The 23,809-nt window shown below is 35.9% G+C and overlaps 1 protein-coding gene and 1 pseudogene across 22 annotated transcripts in view; both read right to left on the bottom strand.

Moving 5' to 3' along the window:
* The window catches only part of BCAS3 (BCAS3 microtubule associated cell migration factor), a 482,829-nt gene that overhangs the window by 424,503 nt on the left and 34,517 nt on the right, over positions 1-23,809 (bottom strand). For all 22 annotated transcript variants that reach the window (XM_074342661.1, XM_074342657.1, XM_074342669.1 and 19 more), the window contains exon 6: positions 11,826-11,907. In XM_074342661.1, the coding sequence (XP_074198762.1) occupies positions 11,826-11,907 (82 nt within the window). The remainder of the gene's footprint in view (positions 1-11,825; positions 11,908-23,809) is intronic.
* LOC105065836 (cyclin-I pseudogene) lies at positions 14,899-21,904 on the bottom strand (annotated as a pseudogene).

Genomic DNA, 23,809 nt, shown 5'->3' with positions numbered 1-23,809 from the left:
GGTGATGGGTAAAGACATCGAGAATTCTAGAACCACTGCTTCCTTCATGCCAGTGGTGGAGTGGAGGTCATGGGGCTCCCTCTTGACACCTGCTCCTTTTAGTCATATTTTCAGTGAAATTTTTTTAAAAATAGTATCATTTGTCCTCATGACAGCTGTGAGTTAGGACAAAGGAAGATATTATTTACATCTGAAAGAATATAAAACTATGGTATGCAGGTTAGAATAACTTGAGATCACACTACAGTGGCCGGTTCAATAAATGAATAAAAATACCAAGAGCAGATGTTAGCTGCAGTCATGTTCTGGTCAGAGAAAACCTATATATACATACACACAGTACTTTAAAAATGGAGAACTGATTTAATATTGTTAAATTTATTTATTTTTTTTAAAGGATGTGGTTTTATTTATTTTTTTAGACATTTTGGGGGGCAGAAGGTAATTAGGTTTATTCATTTATTTATAATGGAGGTACTGAGGATTGAACCCAGGACCTCGTGCATACTAAGCACACACTCTACTACTGAGCTATATGCCCCCTGCCAATACTGTTAAATTTAAAAGACTAACATCTTTAAGGAGTGTATCTTTACGTAAGAAAATCTCTCAAGGCAAAAGACATAGGAAGAGAACTATCCTTCCCTTTATTTCACTTTAAACTTTTAATTCTTATTGCTGACAAAGTAAAGACTGCCACAGTCAGTTTCTCATGCTGGCACCTTTCTCCTCTTCTCCTAGGATACTGAATACAAAGAATCAGACCATTAACAACCTTTGGTTCATTTCTCTTTAATGATGAATGCTTGGACTTCTCTACATTTTGATAATACAGTAAACACCTCTGAACCTCTCACCCAAGATGACAAGTAAAACACTACCAGCTCATGCATCCTAAATCCTGTCACCCACCCACTACCAGGTAGCCATTCTCCTAAATGTGTGCTTCCCATTCCTTTGCAGACAAAGAGAGGTATACTTTTGATTTTCATATTACAAAATCAGGGTTTTGATTAGTTCATGCATCTGCTTGTTGCTGTTAACTATGAAGCTATATAAATTCAACCAGCCTCAAATAAAATTCTTCCTATGTTCTGCAGGTGAAATAATGAAAACCCATGTATACATAAAAACTGCAAGACACAGCAAAACCAACAAGAGGGAAAATTTCAGAGAAAACTAAGTCAAACAGAGGTGCCAAGAAGATATTCAAATGATAACAACTGAGGCCCAATCCTCTTGTTTTTAAGACTAAAAGCATCACAGGCAAAGGAAAAAAAATATGCCATTTTCTAAAAGGCAAGAATCATAGTAATCCCTTGATAATAGTAAGAGAGAGAGAAAGTTTAAGCCTCCAATACCTATTCATGAGATCAAAAGAAAAAAAAAAAAAAAAGAATCCCTTGGTGTTTTTATCATTTTCTTTTGCTACTACATCTATCACCAGAGAGAAGACAGCACAATTAAAACTACAATGACTCTAAGAATGCTTGCACCTTTTAAAGGATCTGAGATTCAAGTTCTCCAAAGATACTGTCAACATAAAGGATTTAAAGTTTAATCTATTTTACAACAAAATCCCACCCAATTTTTTTCTTTTCTTTATCAACAAATAACCTACAAGCTTAAAATATTTCCTAGCTGACCCTTTAGGAAAATGTTTGCACACTCCTGCCTTAAGCTAAAGATTGTTCCAGATGTGCCAAACAAAAATTGAGTAATTTGACTATATCCCAGGACAAAGCCCAAAAATACTTCAAGAAATACAAAATACCAACTCTGAACAACATAAAATTCATAAAGTGTGGCATCGAAACAAATGTTTCAAGGCATGCAAATAAGGAAATCTGACCCATAATTAGATCAATCAGTAGAACAGAATGACTTGAGTTTCAGGGGTACAACATAGTGAATCACAATTTTTAAAGGTAATACTCCATTTATAGTTATTATAAAATAGTGGCTATATGCCCCATATTGTACATATATCCTTGTCACTTATTTTATACCTAATAGTTGTACCTCTTAAATAGGATTAGTCTACTTTGCTCCTCTTCCTTTCCCTCTCCCCACTGTTAACCACTAGTTTGTTCTCTATACCTGTGAGTCTGCTTCTGTTTTGTTATGTTCACTAATTTGTCGTAAATTTTAGATTCCACATACAAGTGACATCATATAGTATTTGTCTTTGTCTGACTTATTTCACTAAACACAATACCTTCCCAGTCCAACCATGTTGTTGCAAATAGAAAATTTCAGTCTTTTTTATGGCTGAGTAGAATTCCATTGTGTGTGTCGTGGGGGGGCGTATATACACACCACATCTTCTTTTATCCATTCATCTGCTGATGGACACTTAGGTTACTTCCATATCTTGGCTATTGTAAATAATGCTGCTATAAACATTAGGGTGCATGTATCCCTTCAAATTAGTGTCTTTGTTTTTTTCAGATATATACCCAGGAGTGGAACTGCTGGGTCATATGATAGCTCTATTTTTAGTTTTTAGGAAACCACCATACTATTTTCCAGAGTGGCTGCACCAATTTACATTCCCAACAACAGTGTGTCAGGGTTATCTTTTCTCCACATCCTCACCAACATTTGTTATTTGTGGTCTTTTTGATGATAGCCATTCTGAGAGGAGAGAGGTAGTATCTCATTGTGGTTTGATTTCCATTTCTCTGATGATTAGCAATGTTGAGCATCTTTTCATGTGCCTGTTGGTCATCTGCACATCTTCCGACAGAATCCTCACCAAAGAAGACATATAGATGGCAAATAAGCAAATGAAAAAATGTGTCCCATCATATGTTATTAGGGAAAACAAAGAAATAGCATTACTCAGCTAGTAGAACACTGACAACATCAAATGCTGGTGAGGATGTGGAGCAACAGGAACTCTCATTTGGGGGAATAAATGGAACTCTCTAGTCTCTATTCTGTGAGCCTAGAACTGCTCTAAAATATAAAGTCTACTAAAACAGATATATCTATATATTCTACATTATTTTAATATTTAAATAAATAACCAAAAATTTTCACAAATCCACTATTTTTAAGAAACTGCACACCACTTTCCACAGTGGCGACCTAGCAAATCACTTGGGTTCAGTTTCTTCACATCCTTACCAAAACTTCATTTTTTGTGGGTTTTTTGTTTTTAATATACTAGCCATCCTAATGGGTGTGAAGTGTATCTCCCTGTGGTTTTGATTTGCATTTCCCTAATGACAATGTTGAGCATCTTTTTATGTGCTTATGGGCCATTTGTATATCTTCTTTGGAAAAATCTATATTCAAGTCCTGTGCCCATCTTTAAATCATGTTGTTTGTTTTTTTTTTGTTGCTGTTGAATGTTTTCAAATTTTTATATAATTTATGAAATGGTATAATATTATTAGAAGGTAGGCTGTGATGAATTGAAGATATATATTGTATTGACACAACACTGTGAACTAACAATACTACAATTAAAAAAAGATATATATTTGTAAATACACTATGAAGAACCACTAAAAACAAAACAAATGGACATGGTTAACATATACAATACAGGAGATAAAGCGGAATCATTTTGTGATTTAAATCCTGTAATACACGTATTACATGTAAATGGTCTAAAACACAATTATAATCAGAATGAAATGGTGGATAAAAAAGCAAGACCCAATTATATGTTGCTTACAAGAAATGCATTTCACATATAAAGAAAATCAAAGGTTAAAAACAAAAAGATGTATCATGCCAACACTAGTCAAAAGAAAGCAAGAGTATCTATATTACTAACAGAAAAAGTAGGTTTCAGAGCAAGGAACATTACCAGGGATTTCATTAACAACAGACAGATCAGTTCATACAGAAGGCTTTACCCTCCTAAATGTCTTTGCTCCCAGTAACAGTGCAGCAAAATATATAAAGCAAAAACTATTCACCTGTCCTAAATATTTCATATAAATGGAATCAACAATGTATGGCTTTTTGTGTCTGGTTTCTTTTAGTTAGCATAACGTTTTCAAGGTTCATCATGTTATAGTATTTATCAGAATTTCATTTCTTTATGGCCAAGTAATATTTCATTGTATCATTATACCACATTTTATTAACAGTTGATAGACATCTAGATTATTTCTACTTTTTAGCTACCAAGACGAATGCTGCTATAAATACTCATGTACAAGTTTTTGTGTAGATGTATGTTTTCATTTTTATTGGTTACACACCTAGGAGTACAATCCCTGGGTCATATGGCAACTCCCTATTTAATATTTTAAGGAATTGCCAAGCTGTTTTCCAGTGGCTATATGATCTTACATTCTCATAAGCCACGGATAAGAGTTCCAATTAGTGCACATCTCACCAACACTAGTTATTATCTCCCTTCTGTATATAGCCGTTTCAGTGGGTATGAAGTAGAAAAGGGGCTTCTTACAGTAACAGAAAGGCTTCATATTTTGATTGTGGTAGTAGCTACATAACTATATCCATCTGGCAAAATTCATCAAATTGTAAACTTAAAATTGATGAGTTTCATTGTACATAAATTATTTCTCAATAAAGATAAATCTTTTAAAAGGCTTACTTTAGAATAACTTATTTAGAAAATTATGAGTTTTCCATTTTCACACCTAAGAATGTGTTATGATAAATAAACACCAGTTTCCAAGACCATAATTTGGTCAATTCACTAAGACACCTACAATCTTCCTTACGGCTCTACAGGAAAAGTACATTTAAGCTGCACTGATAAGAATCAGTATCTCCATTACAAGGCTGTTTATTTGGGTCAGAATCATTATGCTCACATGTAATTTAGTTGCTTCATGTTACACCTTTGTTTTTATCTGATTCGAGATATTGTCACTAACCCTTTTGATGTACTTTTAATAGTTTATACCAAGTCCTGTAAAAGGGAACCAACATTTCTTTTAAAGGATTGATTTAATTTAGGATGAACGTGACTTGAATAGACTACAGCTGTCTTTGGGACAAACTATCCCAACAGCTTAAAATTTTAAACGGAGTTAGGTAGGATAACAACCTTTCTATGTATTGGTCCCTGGACTGGCTATTTTCATTGCTCTTCACCCTAAGACTAAACAACCAAGGACTCCAGATACAATGAAGACATAATTGAAGATACTCTGGACCTTCAAAACAGACGAAGATGTAGAGAAACAGAGCCACTTTTTACACGCTTCAGTGAATACACAACTGTTTGATTTCTGCCATCCAACACAGCCTAGAAACACCTGGATTTGGTAAAAAGTGTTTCTCTGTAATAATGGTAAAGTCATATACTAGGAGACACAGAAGCCTGAACGACTGGGGTGAGCTTTATAAGTTCAAATTCCAGCTTGATCACTTACAACCACATGTCTTTACGTCTGTCACCTAACCACTCTCAGCTTTAAGTCTCCTAACCTGTGAAACAGGGTTAGTGGTATTCACCCTGCAGAAGAGTGGCAAAGGGGTGATAAGGTATATAATCCACCCAGAATTTCATCTGAGAAATATCAAGCAATTTTATACACTTCATTTATCAATTTACTTCCTCTCTTTTCTGTTCAGTATACTTCTCTCTCACGATAGCCCTTGTAGGAAAAGTCCCTAACTACAGGAATCAAATAGGTACAAACTGTGTATATTCTTAGATCAACTTCTCTAATTCAATACCATGACATCATGAAAAACTAAAAAAGTACTTCTAAAACATTCTCCACTAGAAACACTGTTTCTCTGTCCAAAAGCATTAAAGAAATTTGAAGTGAACAGAAAATATGTTTCTGAGTTATAATTTACCTAAATCACAAGCTTAGCAAAATTTTGTAAAAACCTAAATGACCCCAAGTGCAAAAGGCCCCAAATGATAAGGGCTAGGTGTAATGAAAAAATATGCCAAGCAAGCTGAGAAATAATTAGAGCAGAAAACATTAGGGAAGCCCTAAATCTCATAGTTTGGCCATTTAAAATGTCGATAAGCCTGTTTCCTCTTTGCAAAATACTGGTGATGACTGTATGCAAATGTCAGCTGGCCTACTTTTGGAAGGTTGCTAGCATTTTGGCTGAACAGACTGTGAGAGTGTGTGCATGTTTGTAGGATTTACTTGTTTAATCATAGTTATTAAAATTTTACAGCAAAGAAAAAATACGGTAAACTCGTCTGGAGAAGTTAATTAGAATATCTAAGTTCATACAACTGATGAATTCAAACAGCTCTTCTTTAAACATGATAAAAATCCCACTTAACTTGTTTGAAAATGATTAAACAGGTAGTTTGTACCTTGAGAAAAATAATGAAAAACTCAATACACAGGAATTGCAGTCTATTTGAAAATGTACAAACAAACAAAAACAGCAAATGAGGAAAAGTTTACCTGACTAACAGCTCTAAAGGTGTTCTACTCATGTTTGTTTCTAGAAAATAACTTAAGCCATTCACATCATAAAACAGCAGCAACAATCGGTATTTCACCTGCACGGGTGGGCTGATTACGGTATTACAAGCTTCAGAAAATACTTGGCATTTACGCTCCAGTAAGGGAAAAAAAAATGGGTTAGATCTTCAGGGGTTTTTTTTTAAACCTTTTAATATTTTAAGATGTTAAATTGTGAACTGCCTGCATAGCAGAACAAAAAATAACAGTACCTTTCCAACAGTCAGTAGTAACAAAATCATCTAGAAGAAACAAGCCAAGTTGGCTACCCAGTGTTTTGGATGGGTACCAGAAATTTGGCTCGTAGAGTCTTGAGGAAACTATAGCTTCTGTTCTCAGAATAAAGGCCCTTCTAGTTCATAAGAATTTGCTCAAAAACCTTCTTATTGGGAGAAAGTTCAGGTACTCAGTATATTGGACTCCTAAGGATAACAACTAAGATTGAATCTGCATTTCTAAGAAATCTGGTTCAAGTCAGAGGCCAAAATGATTGTCTATTCCATAAGCAATAAGGAAACAGCATAACTACAAAGCTAATATAATTCCTAACAGAGTTATAAGCTCTATTAGAGTCAAAAACAGTGCTACCCACTTGGTCACTGATACATACTTCAAACAAAATTAGAGTCCTAGCTTCTCTTTTGTAAAATATTGGATAATTCACGGGGGGGGGGGGGGGGGCACTACCCATTTTTATTCCACGTTATGCAATGCTCTGCATAGAATGCAATCACTGTTCCTGTGACTTTAAAGGAATACATTATACTAGGGGAAAGACCATAATAAAGGAGAAATTTCCCCAAAAACTATGAAAATCACAGCTTGGCAAGGAAAAATCATGAAGCTATAAAAGAAGAAGAAAACAAGTTTAGAGAAGAAAAAACTTCTAATTCAACTTTCAAGGAGAGTCATGATTTAAACTTAGACATGGTAAAATAGGCAAAGGTGTTCTTTGCATGAAACTAAAGACATAACATAAAAACCAAGAGATTCCACCAAATAACAAGGTTAAGTTGCAAACTATAAAGGAAGTCTACAGGATACATGTCCATAATAATTTATCACTAAAAGTCTAGTAAAAAGCTCAAATCAGTAAGAGCAAAGAGTACAAACATGGTGTTATTAGAATAAACAGCAAAAATATGAAGACTTTTCCACTCTCCCTAGCACTCAAAGACAGAAAAATTGCAAATGAAGAGGGTTTTTCTCCATCACACAGACATAGACTGAAAGACCTATGACAGAGGACAGAACCGGGAAAAAAGGAAGTGTCATATATAAATGACAGCATACTCTCTGAGAAGCAATTTTACAACAATTATCAAAATTTTAAATGTATACATTCTTTGACTCAGTAATTCCCCTTCTATAAGTGATCCTAAAAATAATTCTATATATTTTTTAAAATGTGCACATGGAGAAGTATACAACAACATAGCCTGTTATAGGAAAAAGGTTAAAATTAATATAAATGTTCATCCAATGGAATGACAATTTTTAACAACGCTAAAAGAAATTCAAGTTTTGAAATGGAAAGATGTTCATAATACAAACTGAAAAAAAACCTAGATACCTACAAATTTTTGAGCAAAGACATATTAATACATGTAAAAAACTTGAATCAGGCCCTGGACATAATACTACAAGTAAATTTTATGCATGTGTGAAAAAGTAAGAGAAAAAAAGTAGGAAATGCATATTCTAAGCTATTAATGCATGCTTGATATCTGAGTAAAGAAAGAAGGAAAGTTAAAAGTTAACCTGGGTTTATCTCTGATAACATAAGATCATGTGAATTTTCAGTATTCGTTGAATTTTTATAATGAACAATTTAACTGATTAGAATTATACAGTCTTCATTTTAAGAAATTAAAAACATATTAAAGTGAAACTGTCCTCTGATCCCACTCCTTGGAAATAACCACTATTAGCACAAAGTCTCTAATTATATAAAAACTTTAACATATATTAAATCATACATATTGCTGTATATTATTTCACACGTGAGGTACTGAGTCACTAAAAACTACTACTAACAGTAATGAATAAGAATTTACTTCACGTGGAATTAAGTTCTAAAAAGAAAGATTTTAACTGATATGAGAATACAAATTGATTGGTCACAGCTTTCTCAAACACTGAAGTGAAAAAAATTCTAAAGCAGGTATAGGTTTATTAAGAAAGTAATCAATTATTGTTAGTGACCATGAAGAAATAGGGAAGCAAGAACTGTGCTAATATGGGTAAATGCCCATTAAATACAATGATGACCCTCTGTGAGATAAAAGGACATCCAAATACTTCAGTTTTTCACTTTTAGTTAAGAGACAGATTGCACAAACACCTACAGAAAGGGACCTTGCTTTTCTTCCAGATCATAACTTTGTAAATATTATTCTAGGCAGCAATAATCAAGTATTTATTAACATCTTGTATCAAGTGCTCTGTGAGGTACTTAAGATATGAAAACAGCCTACAAATTTAGCAAGTAAGTGGCAAATAAGCAACTAAAATAAAAACCAGTAAGTCCCATGGGAGCACATACTACTGACCCTGGATAAGGTGCAAGGAGAGTTAGGACATGGGTACTCTAGGAGAGGAAACAGCAAGGGAAGAGACCTGGAAGAAAGCAGACAGATCACTTGAGGAAATGAAAGAAGTTCAGTAAAACTATCACAAGAGAATGAGTGTTGTTGGGGAGAGGATACAGGCAAGATAGGGAACACCGGAGATGGCCCAAAATGATGTTGGAAATATACACTGTAAGGGAATCAGTACACAAAAGAGTTAATAAGTCTGGTATGCAACAGCTCTTATTAATTACTTATTAATTCGAAGGAGGGAGGGAGGGAGGGAGGGAGGGAAGGAAGGAAGGAAGGAAGGAAGGAAGGAAGGAAGGAAGGAAGGAAGGAAGGAAGGAAAGGAAGGAAGGGAAGGAAGGAAAGGAAGAAAGAGGAAAGGAAGGAAGGAAGGAAGGAAGGAAAGGAAGAAAGGGAAGGAAGGAAGGAAAGGAAGGAAGGAAAGGAAGAAAGAGGAAAGGAAGGAAGGAAGGAAGGAAAGAAAGAAACAGGCACATGAAGGTGAGGATATAAAAAATTGAACTATTCAAGAAAAGAATTATTCAAGAAGAGTTAATAATCCATATTGAGATCCTCTCCCAAAAAGAATGGGAATGAAATTATTTTTCTAATTAATCATTCTAGTGGGCTTTAACAGCCAAACAATACAAGTACCAGAAAGAGAGAACATGAAAAACTTAGGAGAAGAAATCTTCAAAAACAAAAAAAAAAGTTTAAGGAATTTTCTCAAAACTATATTACTTGCATTTCCACACTGAAGGGGCCCAGGACAATGTGTGATCAAGAAACAACAGTGAAAAGTTTCAGAACACTGGGAACAAAGCCAACAATCTATTAGCTCTCAGAAGGAAAAACAAGCCATATACAAAGAAAAGGGTATCAAACCGGTTTCAACTATAACATCAGATCAATACTTTGAAATTCCTGAAGTACCATTATTTACAAACAAGTATGTGTTACCCAGCCAAATTAGCCATCAAGAATTAAGAAAGATAGACATCTTCGGACAAACAAAACACACCACACATCCTTTTTCAGGAAGCTACTAAAGGACTAATTCCACCAAAATGAGTACAAAACCAAAATGGGCCAAAGAAAGAAATGGGGTATTCTATTTTCCATTATAAGTTTTTATGTGATCAGCGGCATGTATAACTTTGATGAAAACAAACCTGAAAAATTAAGACACAATAAAAGCAACACATGTAATTTTTGCAAGTCATAATAGAACATTAAGCTTTGTGAAATTATATTTTAATTCTTAAAAAAGCATGTTGAAAGTATATTATATTGTATTTAAAAGTATATTATGGTGGATGGAGAAAAATTTCTTTTAATTAAACGAAGTAAATTAAACATACCCAAAGTCGACTAGCAATATTAAGTTTTAAAGCTTTATATTCTCTCATGAGGTATTTCTGCCCAAAGTAAAAAAAGTTGAGAAAAGTTGAACACTAGTAATTAGTATAAAGAGAAGAACTTCATAAATGAAATGTAGGGAGAAAAATCTGCCTCTGTGAATTACATATAAAAGGTACAAATACACAGCAGAGTCCTTTAGCAATGAAGTTCTTCTTGATTCCAACCATCCAAAGAAGAAAGCTGACTATTCCAAAAACCTATCAGAAAAGAATGTTCTACAATCTTCTTTGTCGAAACTTTCAAAACACAAATGCAACAGGAAACAGTGAATGAGTTTAAAGGAGAGACAGAGCTGAGCTCTGTATATGCCACATAGTTGAATAACAATGAAAATCTCCACCTGACTGCAGAGTATCATTGCCTCATTACCACCATTCTTCCCAATTCAATAAAAGGCAGATTTAATCACTAAATGAATCCCTAACATTACTTATGCACATGATAAGTGCTCAATGCACATGGTAGTAAGCTTTAATAAGCATCATTCTCACCAACTTAGAGAACTAACTGCAAAAAGAAGTAGTATAAGGGAGATTTCACAACTTCTGGATAAACATTAAAAATATAATAGAATTAAAATATTTTAATATCCTCTTTTTTAAATATGCAAGTGATATTAATAAGATTGTTTTTAGTGCACCTGCAAAAACATTACTGAGTGAACACAAGCAAGTTAAGGAGAAAGTACCAACCTTTAAAAGGCTCAGATCGTTAAAGAATTGGGAATTATTTAGGCTCCCAAATAAGAGTAGTTTAAGCATATATCTGACTTTTTTTTTTTTTTTTTAATAAAAAACACACAATATTTAAACGCAACATGAAGACATTTCAGTGAGCAAAGCGGAGATCCAAGGTCAAAAGCCTGAAGCCGTACTTGTGACATAGCTGGCAGTACAGACAGCCGATTCACCTACAGCCAAGATAATGGTGAAAACCAAGCTCTCCAAGGCGGTCAGGAGAACTGAGACAGCAAAGACGCTGAGAACAACAGAGGCGTGGGGAATGGCCACGGAAGAAAGCTAAACCAGAAGCATAACAAAAGCGGCACAGTCAGCAAGGAAGGGATCTGGGAAGAGCCGTGCCATGAAAACCAAGAGAGAAGAGGGCTTCAAGAAAGAGCCAGCAAAGTCAGGGGCTAAATGGAGATCAAAGAGGAGGAAGATAAATCAAAACCACAGCAGAAAGTGAATGGCCATATTGAATTGGTTAAGATTACCTATTTCCATCTCAACTGACAGAACTAAGAGTTTATCTTGGAGGGAGGGGAGGGGGATGGACACTTGGAGGAACACAGACTTAGTTATCATTCTTGCTGTCTGTAGTCCAAGACCAATAAAAGAGAAACCTCTTTCTGAATGATTTGTTTCTTCTTAAGGGCTACACTCACCAAACTGTGGAGCAGGCAAGATTCTAGCGGCTCGAATTGGGCCATGTCGAACAGAAAAGAGTTCCTGTGCTTCCCCACTGATCTGCAGGAAGAAGACAGAAAAAAAATTCAGTAAATGAAAATGCAGGTCAGAACGTTATAATACGAAAACAAGATCTCCTAAAGTTTTATCATAATTTTTTGTCTGAAATGTAATATATGTATACACACTAGCACATGTTATGGCTGATCGAATACGTTAAGCATATCAGTATCTTAAATTATAAATATTTTTAGAAAGTTATAGGAGCACATGCTTGGTGTGAATTGAATAAATGATCTTTTATCTTTAATAATCTATGCTGTCTGCTCAGTTCCTATAGGACTGCCTTCCATTTAGAGTAAAGCAACTATGATTTTTTTAATTAGTATTCAATTTTCCACTTAAAAAAAGATAAATATTCTTAGCTTCCTGAAAAGTAGAACTTAAATGTTGTACTAACTTTTGCAAACATATCATAAATAAGAAAAAATACAATATGCTGCAAAGAACACTGAAGTGGAAGGGGAATATTTTAGCTACCAATTATGGTTCTGCAACCCATAGTTGTTGTTAACCACCTTGAGTAAATCACTTATCTACAAACCTATATTGCTTATTTTCCTTTTTAAATATTTGGAGGGGTTTTTTTTGGGGGGGTAATTAGGTTTATTTATTTTTGGAGGAGGGACTGGGGATTGAACACAGGACCTTGTGTAAGCATGTGCTCTATCACTTGAGCTATACCCTCCCAACTTATTATACACATAGATCAAACACTGTATCAACGTCCGTTCATTTTGAGTTGTATCAGATTTGCTCCTCAAATACAAAGAGAATTGTATTCTATTAATCCAAAAGTAAAAGAGATATACTAAATACATGTATCAAGTATGAAAACAACTGCTTTTCAAAATTAGTGGTTCAAGAGAACAGTTTGCTGCTAACTGAAATATTGAACAGATTAAATTAGAATTAGGTAAGAAAGGCTTTCTAGACTACTTATAAGTGGTAATGTAGTTTCTAATACATTTTCATAAATGTCGAATGTTTGATGGAATATGTAACATCAGATACAGAAAATGGCAAACATTATAAAACTAGTTCTAAATACCCAAGAACTTATAACAGATGTAATAACAACAAACATTCAAAGGAAATATGCTGATGGTATTTTTTTTAATAGGCCTGCCAAACAAGCAGTTTAAAATATCAACATTGTATATATTATGAAATAAAAGTCTTATAAATCTTCCAATATTAAACTATAAATCTGCAGAGCTGACTGAGATTAACTACTTTTTAGATCTCCAACGTCTCTTCTTTCTGAATTTAAGAGCTGCAAACTGTAAATATTCTTGTTTCTTATAACTGTTAAATTGTGGTAACGCCCAAAGAGCCATCATATTCATTTTTCTTATAACAATTATTAAAATCTATTTATTAGCCACAATGCCAAATCCCTCTGTAACACTTGGGATACAGAAGACAGGAGGAGAGCTAGGCTCTTCCCACTAACTATGCAACAATAGCACCACCTACCACCACTTGAACACACAAAGGCTGCGAACTCAGGACAGCAAACCGTAAGAATTTACCTCTCTACAAATTCCTTTGTAAACATGAACTTTCTAAATGAAAAACCACAGCCGTTATATATTGCAGCTCTTAAGTCTCCATTTTACTCTTAAAGAACAGAATTTTAAATTTAGAAAAAGCCTTAAAGGGTCATTTGGTTAAATCTCCCACCCAAAGCACTGATTACATTATCTAAAATCTAAATATTGCCATCTCTTTGATTTTAAGCATACTTTCACTGAAAGGTATAGCGCTAATGTAATCCAATTACATTAGGATGCAGTATTGGCTATCACCATGAAAGCTACCAGGTCATTTACCTTTTGAAAATAAATTGTAGTTGGGCAATGGATAAATAACTTCAGTTTATATATACTATTTTTGTTAACAATAAAACGAAAAGTAAATTATAAAACAATACTGTAGAACTTGCCTTGAAACTATAATTCAGAGTAATGAAAACCACTTCTCACAGGTAAAGTTTATACCTATAACAAATCATAGTATTCTAACACAAAATCCACTGCTCTCTACTATTATTTCCATATGCCACAAACCTAGCATTTAGCTTTTGGTCCTACCAAAAAAAAGCCTTAAAGTTAAAAAAAAAAAAAAAGTCACCATATTTAACTGAGTTGCTATACTAAATTACACTAAACAATAAAGAATAAAACAGACCTAGCTTGGCATAGTCACAATATGATAAACGTTTGTTATCACTGGATTTAATACACAAAAGCTCACTTCGACATACAAAAACATTTTGCAATGTGAACACAACATGCTTTTGAGCATAACGGCTTTCAAAACAAACCTAAATGCCCTATTCTGTCCTAAGCTTTACTCTAAATCCCTCTTCAAATGGACAGCAACAGGTAAGAAAAAACATTAGGACTGATTACAAAATACATCCCCACACTCATCACCCATCCTTCATTTCCTCTCAGTTTTAAGGTCCTAGAATCTTTACTTATAAGGGAAGTGGGGGAGAGACATTATCACTACTTATAGATGTTTGTGAATAGGTCAAAATCAAGATTTGTTAGAAGCATGATTCTGAATATCCAAAGTGAGTTACAATGTCAAACTTCCCAGAGAGAACTCTCCAAATAGCATAAGCAAACTCTTTATTGAAATATGGTTTCAAAACAGAGACAGTGCTAACACAGTGCGTACAGAGAAGATGTGCACATTTTAGGTAGGACACAGAGAGGGTGGATATGTCCTCCCGGGCTCCACATTAGCTGCCATTTTCAATTGCCTCTAATAATTTTATACAGTACGTTCACTGGTAATTTTGCTCACAAATAAATGAGTGTCAAAACTGATCAAGTTTTTTTAAGGCTTTCAAAGTGATTTTCAGGTTTCTTTAAAAGAGCTCACTGAAAATGGCAAAGAATCTCAGAGATGCCGGTTTTATTGATCCTGACAAGAATTACCAGGAGCTCTAAGTCCACTTTTAAACCAACAATAATAATAAATGCAAGGGTAGAACTACAAGGAAGGAGTGTACCAAGCAACGTTCCAACTTCCTGGCAACTGCGGTAACTTGGGGAGAGGAGCAAACAGGGAGGAAACCTCTCCAATAGCTCCTCATGGGTCTCTGCCTTTGTTCTTACTGGCATTTTAATTTCTGATGACAGACTTTTGTTGTTTGGAGCATAAACCGGACGTACCAGTTTGGAGGCACAATAAGGAGAACAAAGAATGATTTGTTCACACTGCAGGAAAAAAATCTTTTCCAACCATAGAAAATAGCTTTCGCATGGTGAAAATATGCAAATTACATACCAAACCAAAAAGGGGGGTGGGGGAGTACAAGTTTAGAATCTCACAACTCAGTCTAAGGCAAAAGGAAATTATAACAGCGAGACAATCATACACAGAGAGAAAAGGCTGTAACAGTTGTGGGAGCGCTCTATAACTGCTTTTAGAGAAATCTAAAAACATATGAAGTTCATCCAGCCCTCACGACCCAACTTGTTTCTCAAACCCTGATAACTTTTCAAAGGCATCTGACTGCAAAACTAAAACTCAATCAAATACAAAGGACAATAACAATGCTCTACAGCGACATACAGTTCGGACAAGAGTACATATTTACAGCCTCAACTTCCCTTTTAGACACTGGTCACATGGAGAAATTGTGGTCTGCAATTGATTCTTTTCAGCATACTTTATTGAAAGATAACAGACAGAGAAATAATACATAATCTAAGGTATATGTACAGCTTGATGAATGTTCAATGATAATATACCTCTGTTACCAGCACAGACATCAAGAAATAGAACATTATGGATACTCAGAGCTCCCTCCACACCCCATTCCGTTCACAAACCCAACTCAAGAATAACCATAAACACTATCTTGACTTAAAGCTTTACATAAGTTTTACTTGTTCAGTTTTAGGTAAATGGCATCCCATATCGTGCACTCTCTTGTGAATAGCTTCTTTCACACATTACACGCCTGTGCAGTTCATCCATATTGTTGCACATGATGGCAGTTTTTTATTTCTGTTGCTATATTGATTTCCACTATATGAAAATACTACAATTTATCCATTCTACTGTTGATGAATTTCTGGGTTGTTTTCGTTTTTGGCTCTTAAGATGTCAGGAAAAATAACAAAAACAAAAAAACTTTCACATGGGAAAAAGATTACTGTGTAATCTTTCAATGGATTACCAAGAGTTGTCTAGTGGACCCTTTGAGGTTATTTGATTCTGTAAGGATCTGGACCTTTGTCTTGACTGGACTATTTCACAATACTGCAAGGTGTAGAAACTGATAGTAATGCAATCGAATCTTGTCCACAGAAATGCAAATGAATTGTCTGGCAGAGATACAACAGAATTCCACTTGTAAAAAAGATGATTCCAGGCAGTACCTTTTAGTCTCAATAAAATATTAGGTAGGTTTGCATCTCTTAACAAGTCCATTTCAGCATTCCTAATTGCCTATATGGGTTTTTCAGATTCTCCTTTGAATCAGCGATGACAACTTACTTAACATCTCATTAATAAAGTTAAATAAAATCTATGATGTGTTCATTTTGATGTGTCCATGTGAGTGTCATGGTTTTTATTATTTTTAATATAATGTCATAAAGAATATTGCTATGAACATTCTTACACATATCGTTTAGTGAACTTATTTAAGTACGTCTTTGGGGTATTTACTAGTGGAATTGCTTTTGTATTATGAATATGTGCATATTTTGTAGATTTTAACAAAAAAGTTTTCTATCGTGATTGTACCAATTTACCAGAGTTAACAGAGTTCTCTACCTGCTCCACATCCTCACCAACAATTAGTGTCTGCCATTCTGGTAAGCATTCAGTGGGATTCTCACTGTGGTTTTAATCTGCATTTTCTTTATCACTAAGGAGGTTGCTTGAACAACCCTTTCATATGCTTATTGGAATTTAGTTATGAATAGTCTAATACTCTTGCCCAACACAGTTGCCTGATTCTAAGAAATGATGGATTTAAATCTATTATGCACAGTGATGAAATGCATAAATCAGTCTCCTTTGGAAAAGCAATGCTGCCTCAAACTGAGTATATAAACAACCTTTATCACAGTGGTCCTCTATCAGGGCACATGATGTAAGACTTCTGTCCTGAAGGGTCCTCGATTTCCAGCACTAGGTTTGATGAACAATACAGAATATGAACGAGATTCGAGAACTCATTGCAGCAGCTCTGGAAAAAAGTAGAGCTTTCTGGTGCAGTGTACTGTATATATGTATTTACATGCAATATAATGTGTATGTGCAGTTGGACTGTGATAATCCCATCTAATAAAATTGAAAAAGGAAAAAAAAAAGTAGAGCTTTCTGTACCTAACTGAATTCATATCTTAATTCCAAATCCAGTAATGAACAATCTCTCCCCTTTACTAAGGTATGATGGTTGAGTTATAACAAAATGATATCCCTTGAAGTCAAAAAATGTTAATTTGTAACAATTCATACAAAAACAGTCAAAGCAAATTTAGTCCCTTTTAAAGATAGGAAACATACAAAAATTATCTTTCTCCTATTACTCAAGCAGTTCAAAAACAAAAGATATGACTAGTAGTTCTTCCTGATCAATACTTTAACAAGCTTTAATCTCTAAAATAAATTAATTAAAAAGAGCATTAATTTACCTATTTTTCAAAATGGCTATATCATACACAGTAGATCAGTTTTAGACTGGAAATACAGATTAAAGGACCAAGCCACTAGACATGAAAGACATCAGAAAAAGAATTCCTCTTGTTTATCTTAAGCACATCCTAACTTTCAAAGATATCTTTCACGTCTGAGTTCTCCAGACAAGTAATGCCTCTGGTTCCACCTAGGAAATCTAACACAGTAAAAGCAGCCAAGAGGTGGGAGCCTGGACATTTTACTCTTTTCCCAAAATCATGGCCTATGGCAACATTGCCAAGTATGTACAATACGCCAGGTCATCAGTTACAAAGATCACCCATCAACAACATCAATGATTCCAACAGTTTATTATAGCAGAAAATAAATTGGACTTGTGTTTATTAACCATACAAATTTGCTAAATCTGAGTTTGTCCTTAAAATAACAGCAGTGACATATCTAACAAAGCAACTGTGTGATTTAAAATATGTAACACATAGTTGGCACTCAAGAGAGAGTTAAATCAAGAAGACGCTAGTTGAATTAATGTACTGATAAATAAATGACTAAGTCTATTTTGGCCTCATTATTCAATCTTAATGGTACTTAACACAATTTCCCCTTGCCCTACTGTTTTCAAAACATGTTAATACTTAATACCTGAAAATTTGTGATAATACCATGTCATGACACACATTCTGGTACAACTCATTCTGGAACCCACTGGTGAATTACTTCCTAAGCTTTTCAGCGCCCAAGAAAAGGACAACTACCAAGGGGGCCAACAGCACCTCATCTGGGCAGCAGCTCTTAACACATTAGTCCTCACACTCTGGCTCACGATCCAAGCAGTTGCCACTCTCTCTGGCAAATATCCCCCAGTCATTCCAACCTTTCTGTGTTTATATAATGTTTTTACCTGCAAACAGTTATCTTACCATCAGTGATATAAAAACAGCTCACGTAAATTAACAAATGTAGTTATCAATCTTTTCTAATTGTTTCACATGTACCAATCATAGAGACGTAACTGAAATGAAGTTCTTAAAAAGAGCTCTGTGCTTTGTTCTGCTCAATTTTTTTTTAAGGTTAAGGACAAGCTTTATTGCTACCAGAGGCTTTTATCATCAGTACATGGTTCTGACTGCAATACCTTCTTCAGACTGCACAGGGAGCTCAGGATCCCTAAGTCATGAAGAAATATAGGTAGACTGGGGAGGCAGGGGTATTAACTTTTTCGAGAAAATCCTAATAGCTTAACATAAAACTAGGGCACTGAATTCAGTAATTACATACTACAGATCCAAACCATAGAGCTGCCCCAACATCTAGTCAGTCTCTCCTACTGATTATAAATGAGTGAATTGATCAGTTATCCAAAAAAAAAAAATCAATTTCAGCTGTTACAGAACATATTTCTTTGGTGACACCAGGATATATTAACTTTATCAAATTCCTTTATACGAATGTCAAAAATGCTTTCAACAAATCTAAGTGTCCTAATCACATGCCACTTTTAAGCTTCAATTTAAAATAAACAAAAATGAAAATAATTTTGTTTCCAAACTCTAGAAATTGAAAGGAGACAAACAAATCAACATGGTAATGGGGAGTCCTTTTTTATAACTTCTTCTCATTCATAAGGCAATTCTGAAGTACCTTTTCCAGATTAATTTGAATTTGAATCATGGATTAAACAGGGCTGTTACACAAATAATTTGTTCACTAAATTGCTAAAAAAATTTTGAGGGTTTCCTCATCAGTGGAAGTCAGGAGAAGATCAACATGCATAAAATTCAGTAAGTATTCAAAGCAGCAGCAAGTAAAAGCAAGATGAAAATTAAATCAGGATTCTGGGACAGGGTTTGCTAGCTAGGAATTCTGCAACTTAAAAAAAAAAATACTGAATTTCTGACACAGGGTAATCTACATCACATTTAAGCAGAGAAAAGGGTGGAACTGACACACTACAAACAAATTTTTTAGTTAAAAAAATTTTTCAATCTTGAATTTTACACTGTTTTTGGTCTTTATGTGCTTAAATAATGTTGAATTATAATTAGCCATACAAATAAATTTTTTTTTTCTGGCTCATTTCAAATCAGCCTGATAAGGTATACACCTTTCTATAGCCTCTCCTGGTTTTCCATGTTCCCATTCCCAGAGCAGTAGTCTACCTTAGTTTGCACTTGAAGGTAACACTTGAAGCTACATGACAGAAACAGGCTGCAAAGGTGGACAAGGGGAAGCATGTCCCTCTTGCCTTGATAAATCAGTGCCATACACAGAACGCACATTTTCTGAAGCATTATCTTCATTACAGAGCCATTTGATCTCATCGTAGAAGGCATTCACTTTCATTTCCTCTACTTTGCATTCAGCAGAGGTATGCTTGCACCCATTCGAGCTGGGAGATGATGGTAGAAGGCTGCTGGACCTCTGACTGGCACTTCTGGTTTGCTGTTGTCCTTGGAGAAATCTGGGCCTGGGGCAGAGGAGGGATGTAATCTGAACACTCCTTTGTCACTGGTCACCAGGGCATGCTTGAGGGAACAGTAGACATAAACGGAATTTAGAGGCAGGGAGGACTGCAGAGTAGAAAGGTGATGTGCCATGGCTCCCGACAGCGGGTCAGCTGGGAGCTATCCATCTGTGCTTTCTGAAGCAGTTCAATTCTAAGAGCAAGCCAATCAGGAATGAGTTTCTCAATTTCCAGACTAATCATGGCCAGAGCAAGCATGGATCCTTTGAATTGCAGAAGTTGGTTGCAGGCCATACAGTGAAGTAGTTGCTTGGTGAGGACAGCCAAATGTTGAGATGAGCTCAGTTTGGGCAAACTAAAAAGTAACTGAGGCCTAGTTGACACTGCAATGGCATGGAAAATGTGAAGAAAATCCAGTGGTGTGGCTGTGTGAAGATCCCAGTTCAGCTTATCCAGAATAATTCTCTCCATCCTCAGAATTTCAGATCAAGAACATCCACAGAAACTATCTCTTGCCAACACCTTCAGTACTGGAATTCTCTCATCCTCCTCAACAGTCTTGGCAGCCAGGAAAAAACAGCTGATTGCACTACAACTCAAGTGTTTTGGGTGGGCCTTTACAGTAGTTAAGAATCTGTGCAAAAGACTACTAGCCAGTGCATATGTTTCTGGGTAAAGACTGAATTGGTACTTGAGTTTGGCCAGCCACTGAATCACTTCATCTCTCTGGGATGGAGAAACATTCTGATTTGTAGGCACTTTTGGCACATTCACCTGCTTCCCTAGAGACTGCCTTTCCCAACAGGAAAGACAGTCTCTGGTTTTCCAAAGGCCCTGGAAACTTCATGATATCCTTTGGATCTTCCTGCCACCCACTTGATGTAGCTACCTTCTTCTCCTCTTCCTCCTCCTCCTCCTCCCCGGCAGAGCTGTAGGACTCCCAGAGGTGATGCGGGGTCATCCGGGGGCCCGTTACCACCTCACTTTCCTCAGCGCGCAGCAGAGGGGCGCACGGGACGAGGATGGGGCCGCATGAGGAAGGAGAAGAGGGGGACCGGGGCCGGAGGGCGCGGGCGCGGGACGCACAGCTGCGGCCGGCGGGTCGGGCAGCGAATTAGTTCCGTGACGCCCCTGGACCTGAGGCCGCCGCCGCTTGTGCCCGGGTGGGGACAGGGTTCCCTCTCGCCATCGGCGGCGCGGGCCGGGGAGAGGTGGGGGGTGAGGCCGGCTCTGCCCCTGCCCGTGGGAAGCGCCTCCGAGGGGAAATGGTGAAAGGGAGGGGAAGGGAGAAAAGGAGGGTGGGGGAGGAAGAGGAAAGAGGGCAAAAAAAAAAAAAAAAAGGAAGGGGAATGGGGGGGGATTTTAAAACGCGAGACAGAGGCGCTGCCGCGTCCGCTCGCGGGGGAAGGCTGGGGAGGCAGGGGTCTGCTCAATTTTTAAGTAAACCTAAATCTGCTTTAAAAAGTCTGTTAATGTTTACTTACATATATATGGAAAAAGTGAAAATTTCATAAATACATTTTAACCCTCCTTGATAACCGCCCACCCCCCAAAAAATACGGATAAAAGGCAAAAATACAGGATGAAGGGACAGACAGCCTTTTTTTTTTTCCCTAATGGAGGTACTAGGAATTGAACCCAGGACCTCAGGCATGCTTAGCACGGGCTCTACCACTGAGCTATTACCCTCTCACCATGATAAGGTCTTATACTAAAGAATTCAGTTCCTAAAGCAACACAAAAGCCTCATTCGGTCTACTTAAATAAATAAGTATGTAAGTTACACTTCGCTAACTTTCACGTTAAGTAATCATATAGACAACAGAAATGAACTGATGAAATTCTTTAAAAAGGAGACTTTCGTGACAGTTTAACTTACAAAGTGACAATAATTTTTTTAATTAGGGAGAAAAGGTAAATATATATGCATCTATACAATTTTTATAGACAGGATAAAAATATAAAAAAAGAGAGATAGGTGAAGGACGGGGAGGTGTCATCTTATTCTAAAGTATTCAGTTCCTAAGCAACAGAAGAATGGCACCTCGCCACGTGAGTGGTTATCATAACTACAAAGCAAGCTCTCTCTGGAGTCGCCAATCTGATGATATATTTTCATTTCAGACATAAGGAAACAAAGAAAACTACTCCCTTAAAATGACCAGATCAAAGAGGCATCAGAATCTCCTATTAATAAACTGTATTCAAGAACAGTTTTTAAACTCAGGCCTTTTTTCTTGAACAAGTCACAGTCACTGCCAGGGGGTTATTTTATGTGCTGTAGTTCTGCTCCAACAATTTCAAAAACTCAAGATAGCACAGTTTGAGGAAAGCACTCCTAATGGTAAAAAGTAATTCTTTTGAAAGCTCCTAAAAGTAGGAGAAAGAAGGGGATAAGTTTTTTGTTTTATTTTTGCCTAGCTAACCACAAATGATTCAGTTAATGTCAGAGTGTCAGTATCTCTGTAACCTACTCTGTATGCCATCAAGAAAAAAAAATGTAAACCACAAAAACCACCTAAAACGCATATTTGTGAGGACTAACAACTTATAGAACAGATATTTGCTAACCACATAAAGCAGACGGCAACCAAGTCAGTATTTTGGTCTTGACACTAAATTCAAAATACAAAACTTGAGGCAAGAAGGAAGTGAGTTTCAAGAACAATATGAAAACCGCAGAACATAAATAATGAACGGAACTTGTAATCATATCTTCATACTTCCAAATTTTTACACACATAGAGCGGAATATTTTAAGGCAACTATAACCTTTTCCCCTCAGCCTGATTTTTGAAAGGAAGATCAAAGAAAAGCAGTTTAAGGTCACACGTTCCTCCGGTTATGCAACGCAGATTTAGACATTACACTTCAAAACCCCAGCCGTTACTAAAGCACCACCAAACCAAATACCATTCCAGAGCTTTGAAGCAGCCCTAATGGTATCTTCCATTTGCAAGTAACACTTCTGTAGTCAAAAGATCTTACTCAGGGTAGATGTTAATGTAAAACCACTCAGACTACACAGACACACACGCCTAGAGGCAGACTGGAAGGTGTTCAGAAGTCAATGTAACACCATTACAGAGAGTGTCAGCCTAGCAGCTGTCATAAACACTTCGTAATCACTCAGACACACGAACTGGATTCCCTTGAACTCGTTATTTCATTCCGTGCCGAATACATGTCCAATAGAAAAGGGAAAGAGAGAAAACCGCGCTACAGATAAGCCAATTTTGGCTTATAGCTTTTTTCACTTTTAAAAGAATGACTTTGTCATGTTTTACTGGTATTGTAAACCTATCCTGATATAATCTGTTGATTGAAGATAGTTTTGCAACAGCTATCTAACCAAAGAGAAAATGATTATATCAAAAAAGCCTAAGGTTTTTCTTCTGTAAAAGAGATATCATACAAACTTGTAAGATTGATAAGATGATAAAAAATAACTGATAACACCAAAGGTAGCAGGAAATGGAGCAACTAGAACTCTGAGATGTCGTGGATGGAAGTGCGTAATGGTATAACCTCTTTGGAAAACTCCAGGTAATTTCTAATAAAGTTAAATACATGCCTAATCCAATTCTACTCCTAGGTTTGTAACCAGAAATAAAGTACATATATCTACAATTATGTTCACAGGAGCTTTATTCACTATGGCCAAAAGCCAGACACACAAATGCTCATCAAAAGGAGAACAGCTTAAAAAACAGAAAAACAAAGAAACTGTGATATAGTCAATCCTTGGAATAAAACAAAGTA

This window comes from Camelus bactrianus, chromosome 16, assembly GCF_048773025.1.
Source record: "Camelus bactrianus isolate YW-2024 breed Bactrian camel chromosome 16, ASM4877302v1, whole genome shotgun sequence".
NCBI classification, from domain to species: domain Eukaryota; kingdom Metazoa; phylum Chordata; class Mammalia; order Artiodactyla; family Camelidae; genus Camelus; species Camelus bactrianus.
This window is presented reverse-complemented; position numbering and strand designations above follow the sequence as displayed.